We start from the raw sequence: 21,401 nt of genomic DNA, 5'->3' as shown, positions 1-21,401 counted from the left end.
GTTTATGTGACGTCACGTCTGTTGAACAATGGCGACGATACGTCTCAATTGTATGAAAAATGATTATTTGACAATTGAGCCAAAACTACGAGATATATTATGTATTTTATTGTTTAAAATAATACTTTATATGTTAATTAACATATCGGGTTACTTGATTAAATATTAAAATCTGTATTTAAGGTCGAAAACTCGATTGCCAATTGGCGAAAAAGGTGCCACATACAGGGCTTGTTTGCTATATTTATTGCCGCGGGCAAAGGGTTAAAATGCATGTTGAAGATCAGATGTACAAAAATAAATAAGACAAAAATCAAATATAAAAATTTAATAAATAACGTACAAAAAATTATTTGTATAATTAACTACATTGGTCAAATCTAAACATAATAGAAATATATGTATGTATCGGCTACTTTTCGAATAATCACATTTTTCAATTCATACAAACAAAACTGTGGAATAAATACATAATACATTTAAATAAATACACATTTTATTTAAAAATATTCGATATGCTTCATTTGTTTTATTAAATTCGCTGAAAGCGACATCTAAATTTGGAATTACGTACAATTTTAAAACGCTAAAAACACGTCAGGAATGTCATCGATTCATGTCTTACATGATTTTTTCCACTAAATAAAATCAACACGACTAATATATAATAATCATATACGTATATAAATTTGGGAATGACAATTTCGACATTGTAATAATACTATGCATATAAAATTTGATGTAAAAAATAATACTATATGTAATTGGTTTAAACGCGTCACCACGTCTTCACGACGTGCCAAATATTTTCGCCGAGTTCGTGACGAATATTTCCAGCACGTGGATTTCTTGCGTGAGATCGGTGGACTGCGGTGGGATGGCCATCAGCGTCGGAACAAAGACGGTGCACAAATTGTGAGCATTCATTTTGTTCACGTGAGCTTGCAAGGAAACCCTGAAAACGCAAACTGTCAATACGACAAATTTAATCGAATGGAATTTTAAATAGAATCAATCAAAACCTGTGCAAATGTTGAATCATGTACTGAAGCGTGTTGTAATGCGCCGGAGGAAGATCGGTCAGAATCTCACGAAAGGACGATATCTGATCCGAAAGTGTTTTCAAATCTAAAAAAACAAATCACTATATTATATACATATGTATCGAATGAGAAATTTTATTATTAAAAAAAAAGAATCCGTACACGATGCGTCAATAAGCTTTTGATGAAGTTGATCAGTCAGAAGTGGAATTGGTAGAAGGCGAAGATATAATTTTAAGCATCCTGCTATCACATTTATGTTACTGTACTCGCTCAAATTAGCTGCTTCACCGTCTATAAATAAATTAATATAACTAAAATTAGATCAATCTTCAAATTACCGACTATGGCCAAAATGATTAAGCGATTAGAATCCTGAAAATGGACAAGTTTAATAAAACCAAAGTACCTAGTATTGTAACGTGGGAACATGAGAGTGAGAATCCACTGTCTAAGTGCATTCGTGGGCGAACAATTGAGACCCCAGATTCAGTAAGTGCCCGAACAATGGATACGCTGGAGTTCCCACAGTCCTGGGTGAGAGCGTGCGTGAACAATATACTCGCCAGGGTAGACCTTTAAGTGCCTAGACAATAGGCACATGGATCAGGGAAGCTGTGTTATGCAACTTGTCCTTTATAAGGAGGTACACATGTTATCGTTGAATAAATGCTGTGAAGCAACTTTGGCATTTCATCCTGAACCTACGTAGCAGTATATTATAGGACGGGTAGTTATGTTTCGACCGTCTCCCAGCCTATGTAAAACTCGGTTGAGTTTATAACGGGATCTTTACATTGATATGTTCAGTGAATACAATTTGGTGAAGGAGATAGTTGCTCGACTTCGGAGGAGTGGGCAGGCTGTACTCCAGAGGTTCACTGGCGTCTGGGTCTGGTGCGATAGTTTATATATTGCCAGCATGCTTTCGGGAGTTCCTGCAGGCTCGAGGTTATTCTGTGTGTAGCTGTGCCTAAAGGTTTGGTCGGTGCGTAGCTGTGTGATGAGATCACGTTATTTATCTGAAGCAAGTTGATGGTGTGATGGCCCTTGTGTGAACGAAGATATTTCGGGCGAGATCGGCTCTGCATGCTCGTACAGGAACGCGATGATGCAATCGTGCGACTTTTGTTTTATGGAGAATAAGAGCCAGTCCACACAGTGCGACTTGGTGGAGAGCGACCAGACCAAATTCAGTTAGATGGGACGTGCTACATCCGTCAACTTCTTGGTCGTTCACATTTCCATACATATTTTCTGGTCGCGCAACCAGTCGGTTGACAAAGTCGTCCAGTGTGGCCCAAGTCTTAGATGACATCATCGACCTCGATTCGGGATAGTACAAGTTGTGCTATATTACCACAGTATTATTTTGAAGATACTGTTAATTGGGAAATCCAGCACGCTATCAAATATTGTCCATTACATTCGTATGCATAATTTCTGAAATTCGTTTGAATGTTATCCTACATTTCCTTGATAGTTTGCTATCTTGGCATAATGCTACATTTTGTGGCTTGCTTTTATTTAGCCCTGGTTTGAAGTCGATTGAAAAAAATTCCGAGTATTTCTCTAAAGCTGCTGGTCAGATTTGGATCTTTGTGATCCAAATCGATCGTTTCTCATCAAAATTTGCCAATTTATCTGATTTCATTTCTGTTACGGTACTTCACTAAATTGGCAACCAACACTATTTGAATCGATTTTTAAATTTATAGTCTATAAATTCATATATGTAAAAATTTAAAACCATGCGTCGCTTTGGGACAACCTGTAATGGTACTGTAATGTAGAAATTAAGTTATTTTTGCTCACCGACCACTGGTTTACTAGCACCGATCACCTGATCGCTCATTCGCGCCAAAAAGGCCTCAGCCTATGAATAAGCTGAATACAACAGCCAATAAGATCTCATGAACCATCAATCAATGATCTCTCTGTACTAAGAGTATAAACATTAAGTGGATTTGTCATGTGCTTCATTCGGAACTGGCTCATCCACGGAATAACAGTAAACTACCTCTACCAGTACTCGCTGCATATTTCACTCCAATCTACAGTACCATGTTAAAAATATAATGATCATATTCAAAATACCTCTATCCAAAGCCATCTTCAAAGCTTCGATCTCGTCGGCAAATCCAGATATTCTATAAATCCCTTCTTGCTCCATTCCTCTAGCTTCGATTTCTTTGACGCACTTCTTGACGACAAACGGAAGCGTGCTGGAGTGAGCATTGAGCAGTGTAGTCAAATCGATACCGAAAACTCCGCGCAGTTTCTTCAAATCGGGCATGCAATGGCTCGGAACAAGTTTTGAACACTTTGTATGCGCTATAAAGCCACAATCTGAAACACATATAATATTAGAACAAGGTGAAAATGATAAATATAATATAATAACACCAGTATAGTGATGACGACGTACCTTCACATTTCATGCCTTGAGCTGTGAAACCCCAGAGGAAGTTGGCGCAAAATTCGCACCAATTCAATCCTTTGAACGTGTGCACCTTGAAGGAATGCTCTTTAGTATATTTACCTATGAGGATATTCGAAATAGTATCGTTGTTGATGACGGAATCGGAGGTACTCATAGTCGGCGGCCTGGCGTTCGTATTTTGCGGAAAATCACAACTTTCGACAAAGGTCAAATTTTTGTTTGTCAAGTCTTCAATGGATGCATTCATAGTTTTATTTCTATAAATTAAAAAAAAATTATCAATTGTATTACCATTGATCATAGTACATTTCAAATATGAAAAATGTCGATCAATTAAAACAATATTTTTCCAATTTGAAGCACATACTATTGCAATTGTTTATAATGTATGTAGTTATGTATATTTGACAACACTTAAATCGCAAAAGCAAACATTTAACATTGATAAAGTATGCAGAAACATCAACAAAGCAGTCATCAGGGCCGGCTCAAAGGTGTAGCAGACTAGGCACATGCCTAGGGCGCCATAGACAAAGGGCGCTACGAGGCGCCCCCATTTTTCTTTTTTTGATTATTAAATTTAAAAATAAAAAATTTGGCTTTCTTTGAACTTATAAAACATTCTATATTCAACTTAATTTTTCTACTCGAAGTAACAATACTGATTGTAAAATATTATAATTTACAAAGAACGCAGGAAGTTGACTGTCAAATATCAATGAAACACGAATAAAACTTGTAAAACAGCAAACTATCGTCGGTATAAATGGTAATTTGGATTGTATTTTATATAAAACTAGTGTTGTACCGTATGAAATATCATCGCATATATGTTGTTGGCATATTAAGTTATAAATTCGGACGCGGTCGGATTTTTTTCAGATACCTTTTAAATATATTTAATTTTATAATTACGTTTAATTGTGTAATATGAAAAACAAAATGGTAAAAACCACCTACCTACCTAAATATGTAATGTAATATTAATAGAAGTGGCTTTAGGTGTTCTTTTGTTGTCAAGTGACATTCTGTCCACGTACAGATCTAAATAATTTTAGCATCAGTCGTATTTGACGCTTGGTGCTCGACGTATGTCCGATAAAAACTTCTCTGTTTGTTTATATTACTTGCAAGATGGGCGAGTGCATCGGTAAAAATAGCACAATACATTCAAAAACACACAATAAACAACATGCGATACATTTTTATAAGTAAATTGATCCAATTGTATTCCGTGCGATGTAGTGTATTTATAGAGACGTGCCGCGTAAAATTAACAACAATTATTTATTCGTAAGGGCCCCTCTATTCTTATTACATCTCTCTGGTATAAACAATATAAAACACCAATAGAAATAATTAATTAATTAAATAAATTTTCAATAGATGGCGCTAAATGCTCAGAGACTAATTTGCCTAGAAGAAACATTGGTAGCAAACAGTATATATATAGAAGTTTTTTTCTTTCGTAATTATATTCGTACATTAGTTCAGCTGGGACATACAAATGTATGTCGAATCGAAACGACTATTATAATACGGCGAGCTTTATCGCAGATACACAGACACACAGAATAGCGATATTATATACATATGTATATGATACCTTTGAAACATATGTATAGGTTTTTGAGCTCTTTTTCCTATTACGCTGTACATATTAACATTATAATATAATACTATGATTACCTAACAAAATTAATTTAAAATTGTAAAATAGAAAATGACTAGTAGATCAGTAGCTATTAAAATAGATACAAGATGTATTGTGAACATAATTTAGTAATAATAAAAAGCATTTAAAAATCAAATCAAACATATGTATGTATATACATACATATAGGGATTTGATTCACGAAATTAAATATCTTCACCCATCATATTCGAAAGAAGAAATATCGCTCTATTCATTGTTGAATATAAATTAATGTCTTCACTACCGAATTTATTCATAGTTATGTGTTTTATTTTATTTTATTATTTTTTATACATACATAAAACGTGCCTATTTTGAATAAAAATTTTAAATTAAATTTTTTGCTTTTGTCCTAATATATTTTTCTTCAACATAAAATTTCAAGAACTTTCATGAAATTCATTGTTTAAAAATTTAAGGGGGGCGCTGAAACCAATAGCTCGGCTGAATAGCTCGGTCGTTAAGCTTCTGCTTAGCGTCGAGAGGCGCCGGGTTCGATCCCAGGGCCGGGCCTCGAGTGAAAATGAAATTTTCAGAGTATGCTGTTGGTCAGACCTGGATTTGTGACTCCAGGTTGGTCGTTTCCTATCAGAGTTTGCCAATTTTCTCTGATTTCATTGTTGAAATGGTTCCCGTTTAAAAATTGGCTATAAATCCTTCTTATACAATATGTCACCTATAATTTGTGATTGATTAATGTGCAATAAATAAGTTTGTGTACAATTTGATAGATGTCTCATTGATTTGCGAGTTTTTCAGTGTCTCGTAATTCAGTGACTTAAATAAAAATGCTCGATTGTAATTGTAATTGGCCAGGAAGGCGCATTGGGGTTTACCTGTAAGGCCTTCCTGGTATATATGTAAAAAAATAAATAATATATACCTTCGGGTCGGGCCTGGCACTCATGTGCGTTAGATTGTTTTTGCTGAGCTTATTTCAATTTGATAATTTATCAATTAATATATGTATATGTATAGTGTGTAATTACTTATTCGAGAGGGCTCTCAGTTTGCGGCGATTGAGTGTGACGTAGGGACTCTCCTGGTAAGCGGCTTTCTCATGCATCAACTCCGTAATATGAGCAGCGTGCGATTGTATATAACGAGTCACCAATCCATCGGCGATCAATTCGTGCATAGTCTCATAGCGCTTGTCTTTCACATAGTATCGTCCGTCGTAAAATAATTTAAAGTGGTGTATTTCGCCGTTGAAACTGAGGCGAAAATAAAGTCAATATTACAGTCCATGAATAGCATACATAATACAGTTTATAATAATGTTAGCTCATTACCACCAGGACATGGTGAAAAAATTGTTAGAGTCGAAGCCCTTTCTAACCAGGTACGAGCCGTTCGGTTCATTTTCGAATAAGACAGCGGCCTCTTTGTGCGAAATGATTCCATGATATTCTGATCCAAAGTATACAGGACGGTCAATCTCTTTTTGACATGGAATGATTTTAGGCGTTGGCGCTTCTAGTTGTAATTTATACACTGTAAATAAATTCGGTGTTAGTTTATTTGCTGTAAAATGTATCTTGATGGATAATGTTTAAGTATGTTCAAAATTTTGATTAGATAAATACTTAGTACATGTATTATACTACTATGTTATTTTAATCTAAATCTTTTCAAATTACAGTCATTTGTAGTCAAAAGTAAAAAATATCATTGTTTCTGTATCATTACTTCAAAACAATTAAGGAATTTGGTTTATATGAATTGGCTCATGCAGACAAACTTATGTATATGTGTACATCATTTTTAGAAGGAATCGCGATATTATTAAACTTTAGCACATACATACATCAATAAATATAATTTCATAAATGAATTTAAAACAATATAAACAAATAATACACAAATAAAAAATACCAACACTCCAACTTCCAAAGGTGTCGACGAGCTGGCATCGTAGCCCTCACTTCGCCATCTGTCATTTGATTCACCATAACGCTACATAACACGACCAAAATCAACCGTAACTTTAATTTAAATAATCTACATATATCAACTATAAATAAGGACTCAGGGGCGCGCCTACCATATGTACAAATATTAATCCCTAAAAATAATTTATAATACACCCATATACTAACTTGAAAAAACTGCATGCCATATGTAATATTCCGTTTGTTACAGACATTCCTAACAAACTAACCAGTAGATTCTATGACAGAATCACTAATAACCATACTACTACACTTGTGAAGAGTCTCGGTGATTACAACAAAATGTCTATACCCTTCAGGTATAAACACAGATTACCTAAACACAATCTGCTTTAGGTCATCGACTTTAGAGAGTCTTTAATTAATATTATGTATTAGATGTATTATGAGCATTTATAAGAATTGTAAATAGGTTTTTGAGCTATTTTTTCTATTATGCTATACATTAAAATTAGAATAATATAATACTTTGATTACTAACCAAATTAAATTAAATTGTAAAATAGAAAATGATCAGTAGATCAGTAGCTATTAAAATAGATATAAGATGTATTGTGAACATAATTTCGTAATATTAAAAAGTATTTAAAAAAAAAAAAAAAAAAATATATATATATATATATATATATATATATATATATATATATATATATATATATATATATATATGTACAAATATGTGCAACGCACATAGGTGGCCGAAATATAAAGATGGCCAAAAGAAATGAGAGTCGAAAAAATTACATTCCCTAAAAAAATACAAAACAAGACATCGTTCTTTTTAAAATGCATTTAGGTTGTCTTGTTGTATACTTGTGGATTGCTGTTGCAAGTTACAACTTGTAACACAACCGAACTATTGTTCCGACCAAGTCTTCATGGTCAGCTTTCGTGGCGTTACGACCAAAGGAGCCGTTTTGGAGGGAGATCGGCGCCGAGCGCGCGTCCCCGCCTCCTATTCGTTTTCCGCTTCGGTCGAGTGAACATCTCTGTTCGCTACCGAGTTTGTTCCCACCACCGAGTCCCGATCAGCTCAGCCTGGATCGGCAGACGATACTGGAAGTACAGCTTCAGTATACGTCCGGTGAGAAGTGAGGAAATCCTGGTCTTTCTTCGTCGAAGTCAGATCACGTAGTCACGTGAGGAGTGAAGTTATCATAACCTCTCGAACACGTGCGCGCTAATTTCACGACGGACTCCCCCCCCCCCCTGCTTATTCTCTGTATTTATACATATATAAAATACAGTCACCATACAAACAGAATTACAACCTGTTTTTATTATTATACAATTTCCTCCCTTTTTCCACATCACGCATCCCACGCACATTACGAAGGAGAAAGGGACATAGCAGAGCAGCCGACATCAGCAGAGACCAGACCACCGACGACGAAGGAAGGCACCTTGAGGAAACCAACCCCGCCCACGCTTACCACGAGCTTCTACAAAACCGACTTCCGGGGTGCTCTCGAGTTGAACATCCCTGGAGTCTGTACATTTGGTCCTTCGATTCCGTATGTCTTCAGAGCTGGTCTTCCAACGTCGTCGAATCCAGGTTGGTCGTAATTAGCATTTTTCTGTTGTTGTTGCTATTTTTTTTGGTCGTCAACGTCCATTTTGTTTCTTCCCGCGTCCATTTTTTCCTTTGTTTGATTTCGTCGCATTTCAATAATGGCGTCTTTGAGTACGCTTAAAAATACGCGGAAAAGAATTCGCGCTCGGTTAACGAGAAACGCGAATCAATTGGGGGACGATCTGAGCATCTTCGAGCTCAGAATCAGGCTCGAAACAATCAGACCATTACTGTCTGAATTCGAAGCGATCCAAGCTCAGATAAACGAGCTGGACCAAGAAGAGGCGCAGGCCTCCGAATCCGTCGTGGACCTATTTGATAGGGAGCATATGGCCGCCTTCGTGCGATGCACCGAAGCAATCAATTTGCGTGAGCCGCAATTGAGCGCTTCACCGTTAGATGGCGCTAACCTCACAATGTCACCTGTACCGCAATCAAATTCGGCAATAAAATTGCCCCGTTTGGAGTTGCCCACCTTCGAAGGCAACGTCCAAAATTGGCCGCTTTTTTCACAACGCTTCTTGGCCGCTATGGCCGGCGAGAGTTCGCAAATCGCCCGGTTCCAATACTTACTAGGAAGCCTAAAAGGAGAGCCCCAACGTTTAGTTGACGGCTTGGAATTAGCTTCAGATTCATTTACGAGCGCGTGGTCCATTTTGGATCAACGCTATAACAACAAAAAAATTGTTGTTCAGTATCACCTTCAGGCATTGCTTGAAGCCGAGCCAGTCGTGAGCAACAATCACGTCAGTCTGCGTCGTCTCATAGATGATGCCAACATGCATGTACGTGCGCTCGTTAACTTGGGCGTCCGGGTCGAGACCTGGAACGAGATTCTGGTGATGTTTATCACCAGAAAACTCGACCGGAGTACACTTCAGCAATGGGAGCTTCAGACTCCCAAGTATGAAGACTGCACGTTTAGCAAAATAATGCATTTTCTAACGTGCCAGTGCCAATCGATGGAAAATGCCGACTTCGTCTTAAAAGGCGAGTCGAATCCTCGACCAAGAACCATTACGAATCCGAAGGCAGCAGTTCTGCATGTGAGGAGGGAACGCCCCTCCTGCATCAGTTGCAGCGGAAGTCATTCTCTGCTAGCCTGTCCATCATTCCGCCAAATGAGCGGTGATGAGCGTAGGTCGAACGCCATAAAACGTCGACTATGTCTCAACTGCTTGAGGCCAGGGCACATAGTTCACGCGTGCCAAACAAAGCAGAGATGCTTCAAATGCGGTCATGCCCATCACACCATGTTACATGACTCAACTCCATACCAAACTTCGCCTTCAAATAAGGCCAAACATTATCGGAGCCCAAAGAAATCAGAGAACGCCAAACCCGTAAAATCATCGTTGGTTTTACACTCGGTGAGACGCGTATCGCCTTCTCACGCCCGAACTGTCCTGTTATCCACCGTGGAAGTACAAGTTCGCGGCGGAGATGGGCGTTCGCACAAGGTTCGAGCATTGTTAGATAACGGCTCCGAACTCAACCTCATCTCTGAAGACTTAAGAAGGCGACTCGCCTTAAAGTCGAAAAGGATGGACGTCAACCTGGTAGGAATAGGTTCAAATAGGACGTCCATTACTAGTGGCGCGGTAATTCGAATTCTACCGCGCATCCCCAATCAGGGCTCCAGTGTTGATCTCGATTGCGCAATCATGCCCGAGATCGCGAATCAACTTCCATCGCGCAACGTGTCCGAGATTCGGAGCCATTTGCCGCTTCATCTCCCCCTTGCCGATCCGTCATTCGATATTCCCTGTACAGTGGATATGGTGATAGGCAGCGACGCCTATCATGCGATGTTACGCAATGGCAAACGTACCATTTTAGTTCCCTCCAAGTCACGCGGTGACAGAGGAGGACGCATCGCGATGATGAATACAGCTTTCGGCTGGATATTGGGTGGCTCTCTAGAAGCGCCCACAGTTTCAAGCGATTCTCGGAATTGCCATCACACAACGGGTCGTGATCCGTTATCTTGTTTTGGCGCGAGACGTCCAGTCAAGACAGTTACGCGTCCCCTGGACGAATCGCGTGTTTCCGCGGTACGAAGATTCCGCTTGCCGAAGCGCAATGTACCCGCGCCCTTTAACCCTCACATCTTTCGACCTTCCCAACCCAGCTCCCATAACTCCTGGCCAGTTCCTAGTTGGCGCACCACTAGTTGCGCAACAGCAGGAGGATCTGGTCGATCAGCCCGGAGCGAGGGTGCTACCACACCAGCACATGCAGCAGCGGCCCCTGGCAGACAGGGGCACAGGAGTAGGTCCTACTACTCCTCCATCAGCAACACCAAGCGAGCAGTCCGGCGAGTAGCTAGACTGCCAGTCGAGCAGCACTCAGTGAATTTGTGCAACGGTGTGGCGAACGTTCAAAACGTCCCCCATTAAAGTTGGCGTCTTTAATTTGTGTTGTGATTTAGTTAAATGTGTTTCCATTTAGTTTTTTTTTGTCTCTTGTTTGTTGATTGGTGTTGGTAATGGAGCTATCAATGCATATGGGACATGTAACGGCTTAACAATATTGTTACCTAGCACTGGTGTTGGTTTTTTATTGTTTTTTGTTTGTTTGTTTGTTTACCTTGTTGGTTGTTTCTTGCGGGCTTAGTCAGCTGTTAATGTACAGCCGGACGATTGACGGTGGACGAACCTTTGTTTTTGATTACTGATTGTGTATTGTTTATGTCTTTTTTGTTGTGTTCTTTTGTTATCTCATTTGTCATGCTTCATTAGTCTCTTGATTAATTCATTTGTTTTGGAATCCGATCCTCTGGATTCCAACGGGGGGAGTATGTTCCGACCAAGTCTTCATGGTCAGCTTTCGTGGCGTTACGACCAAAGGAGCCGTTTTGGAGGGAGATCGGCGCCGAGCGCGCGTCCCCGCCTCCTATTCGTTTTCCGCTTCGGTCGAGTGAACATCTCTGTTCGCTACCGAGTTTGTTCCCACCACCGAGTCCCGATCAGCTCAGCCTGGATCGGCAGACGATACTGGAAGTACAGCTTCAGTATACGTCCGGTGAGAAGTGAGGAAATCCTGGTCTTTCTTCGTCGAAGTCAGATCACGTAGTCACGTGAGGAGTGAAGTTATCATAACCTCTCGAACACGTGCGCGCTAATTTCACGACGGACTCCCCCCCCCCTGCTTATTCTCTGTATTTATACATATATAAAATACAGTCACCATACAAACAGAATTACAACCTGTTTTTATTATTATACAATTTCCTCCCTTTTTCCACATCACGCATCCCACGCACATTACGAAGGAGAAAGGGACATAGCAGAGCAGCCGACATCAGCAGAGACCAGACCACCGACGACGAAGGAAGGCACCTTGAGGAAACCAGCCCCGCCCACGCTTACCACGAGCTTCTACAAAACCGACTTCCGGGGTGCTCTCGAGTTGAACATCCCTGGAGTCTGTACAACTATAATTCAGAGAAATTACGGGATAGCTAGGTCTTTTATGTTTTATTATTTTTGAGGCTGCCAGATGTATTTCTTTAATTTTGAGTGTTGGTTGGTCATCGAAAGAACAATGTCCTAGATGTGGGATTGGGGGTAAAAACATTATATTTTCATGAATGAACTTGAAAACTTCCAGTCTCTCTTGTCGTCTGGTCGTTCTTCTGATTATTTTTTATTGTGATTAAAATTTTCAACACTATATTTATCGGTGATTGGATTATTACGGACATTGCGATATGCGTAATAATCACAAACCCAACATATAAATTTTGCCATGAAAATCGCGAATACGAAATATTTGGCACTCGAGTTCTCGTTAGTATGATGGACTTTTCGGCAGCCAGATGTTCCGTTATAGAGATTTTAGTGCCTTTTGGGCGAGCGCTTTGTGGACAATAATCACCGAACCGTATTTATCACAAAGTAAGATGCTGATAAAATTAAAGAGCGGCGATTTAAGTTTACGCACAGGCGGCCGAACTCCTAGGCGCTGCCCTGAATAAGGTTCTTGCTTGTAGATAAAATTAGGTTAAATGGTGTAGGAATCTCGTCATCGTCATCGTCATCGAAACATTCGAGAATATTCCGCAACAACAAACTACATCGAGCGGAACGAAACCCAGACGACATACACCTGCAGTCATTATATTAAACTCAGGCGGAACGGCGCCAAATCCAACTCAAGCGGAACGATGCCAAAATCCTTCGAGAATGATCCACCCTTCACACTCGAGCGGAACAAAACCCAGACGACATACACCTGCAGTCATTATATTAATCTCAGGCGGAACGGCGCCAAATCCAACTCAAGCGGAACGATGCCAAAATCCTTCGAGAATGATCCACCCTTCACACTCGAGCGACACTCTACCCATGCAAGACCCGCTGCCGAGACAACCAACTCCAGTGTTTCGTTAGGCCGGGATACGGTCAACACACATGTACCCCGCCTACATTGGTGTCCCCGACGTGATCTACGCAACCTTCTGATCAGCCAACAGCGCTGTCAACACACATGTACCCCGCCTACATTGGTGACCCCATCTTTGAACTACGCAGCCTTCATAGCAGTCAACAGCGCAGTCAACACGGCAGCCCACAGTGCAGCCTCCACAACAACCAACAGCCGCCACGACAGCAGCCCACAGCGCAGCCTACATAGCAGCCTACATCGCAGCCCACATAGCAGCCCACATTGCACCCTACATAGCAGCCCACATCGCAGCCTACATAGCAGCCCACATCGCAGCCTACATAGCAGCCCACATCGCAGCCTACATAGCAACCGCAGACTTCACGCAACCGCAGCCTTCAACGCAGTCTACAACGCAATCCTCAACGCAGACTTCAAACGCAGTCCGCTACATGTTCCTACAACTAGTGACCATGTCAAACAACTCCGCAGCTTTCGCCACAACAAGACGCAACCCGGAGACAACAACCAAATGGATCCACTACTGTTGATCCGCCAGCACCGCTCATCACACCTTCGATGATTCATCACCTCGATGAGCCCATGCAGGACGCCGCAGCCTGCACAACAGCACCGTCCAGACCGTCACAAACCTTCACTACCATTGTAACGACCGCAACAGTAACATGGTGTGAAAGTACATATGGACCAGCTACCAACACAACCCGCTGTTGAGTCAACCCACTCCAGCACAACCGGCGAAACAAATCGCCACTGAGCCAACTAGCTCCAACACAACACAGCCGCTGTCGAGACAACTAACTCCAGTACAACCAGCAAAACGCCTGCACAACAACACCGTCCAGACCACCAACCTTGACTATCAACGCAGCCTAGACAGAATAAGCAACATGGTAGAAAAGAACAACTCGGACTGGTACGCAACGCAAGATCCGCTGTCGAGACAACCAACTCCAGCACAACCAACGAAGACCAGCACTCAACGCACTTCGACAACCAACGTTCTTCACACAAGACCCGCTGTCGAGACAACTTTCTCCAGCACAACCGGACAAACAACGACGCCATCGAGTCAACAGACTCCAACACATCAAGATTCCCACAAAATCACACACATCGCTAACACTCACCGGAGAGCCATGTAGGAATCTCGTCATCGTCATCGTCATCGAAACATTCGAGAATATTCCGCAACAACAAACTACATCGAGCGGAACGAAACCCAGACGACATACACCTGCAGTCATTATATTAAACTCAGGCGGAACGGCGCCAAATCCAACTCAAGCGGAACGATGCCAAAATCCTTCGAGAATGATCCACCCTTCACACTCGAGCGGAACAAAACCCAGACGACATACACCTGCAGTCATTATATTAAACTCAGGCGGAACGGCGCCAAATCCAACTCAAGCGGAACGATGCCAAAATCCTTCGAGAATGATCCACCCTTCACACTCGAGCGAACGAAACCCAGACGACATACACCTGCAGTCATTATATTAAACTCAAGCGGAACGCCCCTACCAGTCGAGTGGAACCAAAACGGTCGAAACACGCCGCCACCATTAAAATACATCGAGCGGAACGGCGCCAATCGTTCCAGAAAATTCTACGCCTCGACAAAAGCAAATTCCTTTCTTACGCATCAACAAACCACCACCATCGATCAGGTGATTCCAGAAACACTATAAAAGGAGGTACAACCCAAACAACGCCAGTCGACCCACAGCAGCAAGCGTCGACATACAGCTCCTGACTAGCCACCACTACACTACGCGGACTTGGAAGATCAACCAGCCGGACGAGCCAGCAACACACTGCCGTATCCAGAGACCTTCCGAACATAGCCGAACACCGAGCCAGCAACACACTGCCGCATCCAGAGACCTTCTGAACATAGCTGAATGCCGAGCCAGCGACACTCTACCATATCCAGAGACCGCTGAACGACATACTTTTGCCCACAAATACCATACCTTTGTACAACCATAGGCAAACAATAAAACTTTATAAAACTAGCACAACAGTGTTTCGTTAGGCCGGGATACGGTCAACAAACATGTACCCCGCCTACAATGGGTTAACTGAATTGCTTGCACTCGCATGTTTTACTTTAAAAATTCGTTTCGCATTATTTACTTTAAAAATTTATAACCTACAACACGCAGCAAGTGACAGGGAGACAACGAGGTTCGACGACAATAACGCCTTTCCATGAAGCATTAGCTCCAAAAGAAATTAGAAACGAAGATATCTGGCGTCTTTCAACATTGCTATGCTATTTCTCTGATAAAGAATTTATCTTTGCAACGGTGTGCTCGTCAGTTTTTGATTACTAATGTAATTACATGTGCCAATTAAAAGGGATTAAATTTGATGAACGTTAGTGATACTCCGAAAATATTTATACTGGTTTTTATTCATAAATTAGATAATAAAATGTTACACAAGTATTTCGATAAATATTATGGTTCGGTGATTACTAGTCAAATGTGAACCGGTCACAGGACAACCGGTCGCTCTAGATCGGTCACACGTGATCACCCGTCACACCCTAAAATCGATCAACCAGTTTTCTCGTGACCGATTTTAGGGTGTGACCAGTTTTAGTGTGACGGGTGATCACGTGTGACCGATCTAGAGCGACCGGTTGTCCTGTGACTGGTTCACATATGACTAGTAGTCCATTTACCAAATATTATATTAGAGGGATAGATCTACTAATTTAATCATCTCGTAAATCACATTTTTATGTTGGTACTTCTGATATGTGACAGCTTACGAGACCACGCCTCCAATCGTTGATTGGCTGCTTAAAAGTGCTTCCGATATTTAAATTTTCCGCTCAAAAGCACTAAACGATTAATTGTTGAATTTAGTTATTTATTTGGTGTCACGACGTGGTTCTATTATTAAAGACTTGGTATGCATTTTGGTAAGAACCATTATTTTCTATCACAGTCTATTTACGATTGGATACATATTTTATTAATATTACAGTTTATTTATGCTCTACTCAGTCATATCACTCATCTATAATAGATTCTTACCACTTTCATTTTACTTCTAATTTGCCATAGCTGTTAAGACACTGAATCGTAGGGAGGCTAAAATATGCTGAAACCCATCTGACACAGTATTGGCTGAAGAGTAAATTCATACAATCGAATCCGATTTGATAGAATAACACGATGAGGCCATTGCCTCACTGTAGAATATCTACTGATCCAAACATAAGTCATCAGATGATTTTAAGTATATGCACACATCTGAATATATGTACTGCAAGAGAAAGTAAGGCTAGTTGTAGGGTAGTGTAGTTATTGGTCACACGGATCTTAAGATTAAAAAATAAGTAATAAGAGTCCACTTCAGCGAGAATCTTATATCCTTGTAGTGCTACTATCACTACTACCTGATTGTGCTGTATTATTTTTCCCTAAATTGATGTTGTTGTATTTTTTTAGTTCAAGTAGCCAATAAATATACAACAATCAACAACTGCAGCACTTATCCTAGTCAATAAAAAATTCATAACACAAATCTGACATAGGTGTAATATCAATACATCAAATGTCATGTGATAAAAATATATTATTGTAATCCAATTTGAAATAATAATTGTACATATAATGTGCTTCTCATAATAATTTGTATATGAAATTTTTCTAATTTGTATTGTAAAATAGAAATAAAAACACCATTAATTTTCACTAGTTATTATTATAAAACATATACCATTTAACAATAAATTATGTTCAATTTATTTGATTTACTAAAAAAAACCTCTTTTCAACAGAAAACTATTCATTCTAAAAATTCAATATCATAAATAAATACACAATGGTAAAAAATATAAACCACATTGTCTTTAATTGATATAATTATCACATTAAAAATACACCTAAAAGTTCATTTTATGTAATCTTTAAACTTGCACAGTCAAAATTGCGGATTTATTCTTGCAATGTCGATTGCAACTTGAAAATTGTAAAACTAAAATCAAACTAAGTGTCCTCACATTTATATTCCCGTTATGGGAAAAGGTGTAGTCGTTGTCACATTCATAATTACTCTACTTGCTACTGTAGCATTGATTATATCAGGTCTTGCCCAGTCTGGGAAAGTCTTCACTTCAGGGAAGATGATCATACCCCATGTCGGGAAGAATCCCCAAGTCAGAAGCGTCGTAATGAGTGTAGGTCCGATTCCAGTAATAGCCTATAATATTGAACAGTTTAATTAAAGTGACAAACGTATAATAAAATCATAAAATTAGATTAACGATATTTACCATAGTACCGGTTCCAATGTTAGCTATACCGGCGACAATAGCATTAGGAGGAGTACCGACAGGCATGTGGAATGCCATTGAGCATGCAATGGCAGCCGGTAACATCAAATACATTGGATGTAAGTTTATTGCAATTGACTGAAAACAGAATAATTCAGAGATATGTAGAAAACAAAAACATATGTATGTATGTCATTGAAACAAATTAAATATGTCATACCATTTCAGCCAAGACAGGCAATATAATATTGGCAATAGCAACATTAGATGTAAATTCAGTCAGTAATTCACAAATAATAACAACAATCAGCAAGATTATAGCTGGTGACAACGCTTGAAGACCGCTCAATGAATTTCCAATCAGTTCTGACATTCCAGATGCTTTGCTGCCCTCGGCCAAAGCAAATCCACCTCCTGTAAAAAGAATATCAAATTAAAACCAGTCTTAAAACGTTTCCAATACATGTAACAAATGTTCAATCAACGCACCGAGCAAGAAGAGAAGTCCCCATGGAATTTTGTCTTTTAAAATTTTCCACGTAACGATTCCAGAGCTTGGTTTTGTAGGTAAGTCGGCCACTAAAACCAATAAAACGATATGTGAATATTTTTAAACAATGACACTTGCATAGAAATTTAAGCAAGTGTTTATTTGCTAACATTAGCAAATACATTCATGAACGATTCTTTACGAATCGTTACAATAATTAACAAAAAAACAATTAACTGTATAATACTGTGAATAATAAATAAGTGAAATGTGCCGAATCCAATGAAATTATTATAAACTAATACAGACTTAGTTCGATAAACATGTTCTTAATCGATGAAGTGATACTACATATATGTAAGTAATGCGTGTGAATAAAGCTTAAAAATAAAATGTATGTGAGTACATTATCGCAACAAAACTTAAATTCAATGAATGTGAAATTTTAAGTCACTAAAATAAATAGTTTTATTGGCACATTATAAATTAAATACTTAATCAAGGCATTCATTTGGATTTGCAGATTTTTATCACATTGTTGTGGAACAGAATCACATATAGAAATAATTTAAAAAAATAAAATAAAACATAAATGACAACAAAGACAAAAAAAAATTAGTACACTGAAAAGATTTTTTATAAAAATAAAATTTCAAAGATTGAAATTTTTCGTTTTATGTCGATTTTAATTTTCTTTGTTTATAAATTTGAGTAAAATAATTTATAATAGATCAAATCGAAGTAATTTCAATCTTTGAACAACAAAAAATCAATACAATAGGTGGTTTTAACAATAAAACAAGACAGAAAAGTAAAGAAATTAAAATAATTAAGTCTTGACGCCAATAGTAAAAACAAACTAGAACCATCATATGATGTTAGAAAAATGATAATAAAAAGTGGACATAAAAAAACCAATTACAAATGTATTACTGCTAGCAGTATTTGAATAGTATATACTAATTGTTAGAAATATACTTTTATTGAATAGTATATACTAAGTGTTAAAAATATATAGTTAATAAAATGTTAAAAATAGATTAATATGGACTTTCAATACAAACTATGTATTTTTAAATACGTAATATAATAATTATTTGGGTTAAAATTAATTATATGTATTAATTAAATTTACTAAAATCGTTATAAATGTACAGTTAAAACAGCTTTAAGTTATTATATCAAGATATACTTCTTTTATCAAATTATCAGTGGGGAATAAAATCAATTACATACATACAAGCATAAGGAAAAATAATCAAACAAATTAATAACACAATAGAAAAAATAAAGAAACGAACAAAGCACATAAAATAACATTTCACTCCATGTTTAATATTAAATAACATTTTAAATACAAATTTTAGGTTGTAGCTTACATTTAAATATTTTAAACATAATTAAACAGAATACAAAAAAAAATTTGTATTCCAAATTAATAACTTCCTCTTTGCAATAAATTTTAGTTAATTTTATGCAGTATTATTTTGAAAATTTTATTGCATCGTTTTGATTCATAATGCAAGATTTTACATGATATAATGAAATGAGGAGGCAATCAATAAGGAATCGGTGAGTATAGTATGTTGTAAGTAAAAAATCAACAAGCCAAACATCGAAGACTCGTAAAATCTCGAATAAATTTTAGTACAAGTAAATTAAAGAAGCAATTTGAATTGTAAAAACATATAAATATGCTTTCACGAGTTAATTAAAATGTTGCAAGCAGGTATCCGGTTGTAAAAACACCGAGCAGGGGGGGGGAGCAGGGTACAAACAGTAACCGTTCACCTCACGATGACAGCAATCCATAATCGTTTTAGGGTAACTTATCGTACCTGTGAGTACTTTCGGTTTCTCCATTAGCGCATGCAATTCAGGCGACGCGTTATCTCCATTTTCAGTTTTTTCAGTAGCACTAAGCCTTGATTGACTTTTTCTCTGCATCTCCGGCGGCGCTATAAATGGGGACTTTTTGATAGCAAGATAATGGGTAGAGATACAATTCTACCCAAATTAGTTGTATATTAGTAAATATAGTGATCATTCATGAAGCATTAATGCAAAGAAAAAATATAGTGATATTAATAGTTTTTTTTTTTTCCAGTTCGTGCATTATAATACTGAAACGGTTTAAATATCTACCTGTTGGAGTGCGGAAGAATTTAAGGAAGTCGAGGTTCGCTGGTATTACGAACATCATGATGACGATGAACATTGCTGTTACGGCATCTTTTACTTTTCTGAAAGGTAAAAAAAAATTATAACCACTGAAGCGTATACTAATAAAAGCCGCCGTTTAAGTGCAATCGGATAAGGCCGAGGCGCATCCCTGACACTGTGCGACCGTTATAATTGGTTTCGAGGATTATCTGCAGACTAAGTGCAAGTAGGCTAAACAATGGCCACCGAATTGGCCGCTATTGGTCCCTTCTCAGAAGTGACCGATACCGTGGGAATACATATCCGGGTACATGCCTAAACAATAGGAAGTAACCGGACGTCGAAGATGCCTTGGGCGACCGATCCGTTATAAGGCGATATCAAGACATTCTGGACGGAGCACTACCAGTACTTGTATCTCCTTAATCACCAATAAATGCTGTGAAACGACTTTGGTCTTTTACTTGGATACTCCACCCACCTCTACGCAACACAACCATTATTATACAAATATACTTTCCAAAACGCTCTCATCTCTATATTACTTTATTTTATTATATACATATAGGAATGATTTTTAAACGAGCCGTATGTGTGGTTGGCCAAACTGCTAGGGATAAAAGTGTGTGTGGTATGCATGGGAGAGACCGGATGCGTGTTGTTATGGTCACTTGTTGGAGAACAAGCCCGACGATATGGGTATAATAAATAGTTCTTTCTGAATCTGTGCGTTTCACTTGGAATCCTTCACATCCGGATCCTATATACATATATACCAGGAAGGCCTCACAGGTAAACCCCAATGCGCCTTCCTGGCCAATTACAAACAATGCACCATTTTTATTTAATAAGTCGCTGAATTACGGCACTGGAAACTCGAAATTAACGAGACATCCATGAAATTTTAACTTGTACATAATTTTTTTATTGTACATTAATCATACTCAAATAGTGGTGACATAGTAGATAGGAAGGTTTTAGGCCAATTTAATCAAGGAACCGTTTCAACAATGAAATCAGAAAAATTGGCAAACCCCGATAGGAAACGATCGACCTGGAGCACAAATATCCAAGTCTGACCAGCAGCATTACGGATATACTCGGAATAAATTCTTTTCAATCTAGATCAACTCACAGGATCGAACCTGACGCCTCTGGGTGCTAGACAAAAGCCCAACCACCGAGATATGCAGATGGCTCGGTGGTTGGTTTATAATTTTGGATCTTTGTAATTATCAAATTGATTGTTTTTTAAATAAATTTCTTTAAATAGGGAATTTAATATTACTGTCAACAATTGCCTAACACAACAGGCGACTTGTGAGCAACTTGGT

At 38.5% G+C, this 21,401-nt stretch overlaps 2 protein-coding genes and 2 long non-coding RNA genes across 6 annotated transcripts in view; 1 reads left to right on the top strand and 3 right to left on the bottom strand.

Annotated features, from left to right (window-relative positions):
* The window catches only part of LOC143920049 (uncharacterized), a 422,197-nt gene that overhangs the window by 136,833 nt on the left and 263,963 nt on the right, over positions 1-21,401 (bottom strand). The window lies entirely within an intron of this gene.
* On the bottom strand, positions 313-7,144 carry LOC143920575 (beta-chimaerin-like). Of its 2 annotated transcripts, none has more exons than XM_077443508.1 (8): positions 7,062-7,134; positions 6,475-6,676; positions 6,172-6,396; positions 3,472-3,743; positions 3,141-3,392; positions 1,206-1,337; positions 1,023-1,128; positions 313-955 (listed from the first exon to the last, which is right to left on the bottom strand). In XM_077443508.1, exons 1-8 carry the CDS (start codon positions 7,132-7,134, stop codon positions 790-792), a joined length of 1,428 nt encoding a protein of 475 aa, XP_077299634.1. In that variant the 3' UTR covers positions 313-789. The 2 variants fall into 2 exon arrangements, with proteins under 2 accessions (XP_077299634.1, XP_077299635.1); XM_077443509.1 differs by having other exon boundaries at positions 315-955; positions 7,058-7,144.
* On the top strand, positions 14,846-16,968 carry LOC143920050 (uncharacterized). The gene is made up of 4 exons (XR_013261304.1): positions 14,846-14,966; positions 15,021-15,291; positions 15,508-15,595; positions 15,828-16,968. It is a non-coding gene; the product is annotated as an uncharacterized LOC143920050 (long non-coding RNA).
* The window catches only part of Indy (tricarboxylate transporter protein I'm not dead yet), a 39,451-nt gene continuing 34,747 nt past the window's right edge, over positions 16,698-21,401 (bottom strand). Inside the window, exons 12-17 of one of the 2 annotated variants that reach the window (XM_077442687.1) lie at positions 20,050-20,147; positions 19,743-19,862; positions 17,904-17,993; positions 17,635-17,828; positions 17,415-17,552; positions 16,698-17,341 (exon numbers count right to left, since the gene is read on the bottom strand). In XM_077442687.1, coding sequence (XP_077298813.1) covers positions 17,144-17,341; positions 17,415-17,552; positions 17,635-17,828; positions 17,904-17,993; positions 19,743-19,862; positions 20,050-20,147 — 838 coding nt within the window. In that variant the 3' untranslated portion in view covers positions 16,698-17,143. The remainder of the gene's footprint in view (positions 17,342-17,414; positions 17,553-17,634; positions 17,829-17,903; positions 17,994-19,742; positions 19,863-20,049; positions 20,148-21,401) is intronic. The other variant, XM_077442688.1, reaches the window with a different exon arrangement.

Source organism: Arctopsyche grandis, chromosome 12 (assembly GCF_051622035.1).
Source record: "Arctopsyche grandis isolate Sample6627 chromosome 12, ASM5162203v2, whole genome shotgun sequence".
Classification (NCBI taxonomy): domain Eukaryota; kingdom Metazoa; phylum Arthropoda; class Insecta; order Trichoptera; family Hydropsychidae; genus Arctopsyche; species Arctopsyche grandis.
Note: the sequence above shows the minus strand (reverse complement) of the source record. Positions and strands in the feature narration are given on the sequence as shown.

Excerpts from the sequence above, each read along its gene's own strand:
- LOC143920575 (XM_077443508.1), bottom strand. The coding sequence starts at position 7,134 with ATGGTGAATCAAATGACAGATGGCGAAGTGAGGGCTACGATGCCAGCT. Across the intron at positions 1,129-1,205 it reads AAAGCTTATTGACGCATCGT|ATTTGAAAACACTTTCGGAT; the intron begins GTACGGATTCTT and ends TTGTTTTTTTAG. Across the intron at positions 956-1,022 it reads ATGATTCAACATTTGCACAG|GGTTTCCTTGCAAGCTCACG; the intron begins GTTTTGATTGAT and ends TTGCGTTTTCAG.